The sequence below is a fragment of the Alosa alosa genome, chromosome 11, assembly GCF_017589495.1.
Source record: "Alosa alosa isolate M-15738 ecotype Scorff River chromosome 11, AALO_Geno_1.1, whole genome shotgun sequence".
NCBI lineage: Eukaryota > Metazoa > Chordata > Actinopteri > Clupeiformes > Clupeidae > Alosa > Alosa alosa.
The window spans coordinates 11,333,641-11,335,420 of NC_063199.1; the positions used below are offsets into that span (position 1 = coordinate 11,333,641).

General features: G+C 43.4%; 1 protein-coding gene across 1 annotated transcript in view; it reads left to right on the forward strand.

Moving 5' to 3' along the window:
* The first annotated feature begins 794 nt into the window (after positions 1-794).
* kif21a (kinesin family member 21A) overlaps positions 795-1,780 on the forward strand; it is a 32,227-nt gene continuing 31,241 nt past the window's right edge. Inside the window, exon 1 of the mRNA XM_048258017.1 lies at positions 795-1,206. Within this exon, the coding sequence (XP_048113974.1) occupies positions 1,163-1,206 (44 nt within the window). The 5' untranslated portion in view covers positions 795-1,162. The remainder of the gene's footprint in view (positions 1,207-1,780) is intronic.

The following is a 1,780-nucleotide window of genomic DNA, read 5'->3' on the forward strand; positions in this document are numbered from 1 at the left end:
CTGAACTTCCTGTTTAACTCAGCAGTTAGTTGTCAAAGTTGCCGATGACATCATCACAAAACTTGGTTCAGAGACAGATAAGAATTCTATTCTCCCACATGTGACCTCTCTACAGTCAAAAAATAAAAGTGCTAATAGTGCAATATCTGAGGATTTCTTACTGTTGAATATTTCTATCTTTTCATGGAAGGAAAGCAAAGTAGAATGTAGAACACAACGTCTATGATTGTAAACACAACTGCTGGCTGAACAGTGATCTGCCACAGAGAGGCATCCTCATGAACTATATGAGGATAGGATGAACTATTAACTTGACAATGTTCATTTATTAGTCTGTGAAACTACAATAGAGAAACTTTGGAATATCATGGGGGCACAAGACCTAATAGCCTATAGCACAATAATTCTATTTTGCCTTTTGTTCAAGTACATCATGGATTTTAATTATAATGTGGCACAGAGTAAAGCAAAAGAACATTATAGGTTATAGGATTAATATCGACTTCAAATAGGCCTAGTCAAGACCACTTCTACTTTGCATGATATGTGCTTCATTCCCACCAACCGGGCCTATGATGAAGCTTGTGGCTTTACCCTTTACTGGTCAGAAGTTTCTGTAGCCGCTTAATGCAATGTGAGATTAGATCAAATCGAATGTCTCATGTCAAAATAGTGAAACTAGCCTAATTCCAATAAAGCCATGATTAAAACAGCTTCATTGAATATAGTGATGTCAACTCTGAACCATGTTCCGGCGCGGAGGGCGTGGTTTTGTGATGCATTGCGGCTCAGTTGCTCTAGCCAGTGAAATGTGTATGAGGGCGAGGAGTTGCCTGTGGTCCCGGTGTTCACTGCACACACCATGCTGAAATGAAAGAAAATGGCACGCCACCGCTAGGGATTCCGCGGATCGAGAATGAAGGGGAAAATGATCTGGAAAATATGCAATACTGCACGGGAGTACAGCAGTCTATTCATTTAACACAGTTGTGTAGTTTGACAACATGTATCGGGTAAATCAGAGGTGAGTTAGGGCTGTTGCTTGCCCTCTCACTGGTTTAGAAAACTGCGCACTCTCGCCTCCTTGTCGATTGGGAGGTGCACCGCTTGCTGGTCTAGACCGATCATTTTTTCCACCTCGAAACAATAACATACGGAAATCATGACAACGGGACAAGACGAGAGCTCCGTTCGTGTGGCTCTACGGTAAGATGCTGTCATCACCTTTGTACAGTGATGCTGCAACGTAAGCTAACATTCAAATAATAACTTGGCCTCAGAGTTATCTACCTGCCGCCGCACAACATACATGTCTGTGATGCCAAGGGACTATCAATACATAGGTCTATGATTTACACTATAGACCTACTATCCATTGCTGAGTAATGTTTTACCTTCTCTTATTGTTGCGAGTGCAAGGTGCTCTTTATCTACGCACCGTCGTGTTCCTCGAGGACATGTCGCTTGCAGCGCAGCCTGTCCAAGCGATAAACCAGGGAATGATCATCACGAGCATTGTTGTTTACTGTGATCACGTTAGAGCCAGCGCATATATGGACAATAAGTGGCAAAATGGAAAGATGATTAGCGATTAGGCTACCGTGTCCCTCCCCATACGGCTCAGGCCTAGGTGTCTCCAGTGCTGATAACGCAACGCCATACCACGCCACGCCACGCAGCAACAAATAGGCTACACATTACGGGCCTCTGTAACCACCTAGCGCTGAACTGGGTGTTTATTTCGTTCAGTGTTGTCTTTGCATAGTATTTAGGTCAGTGT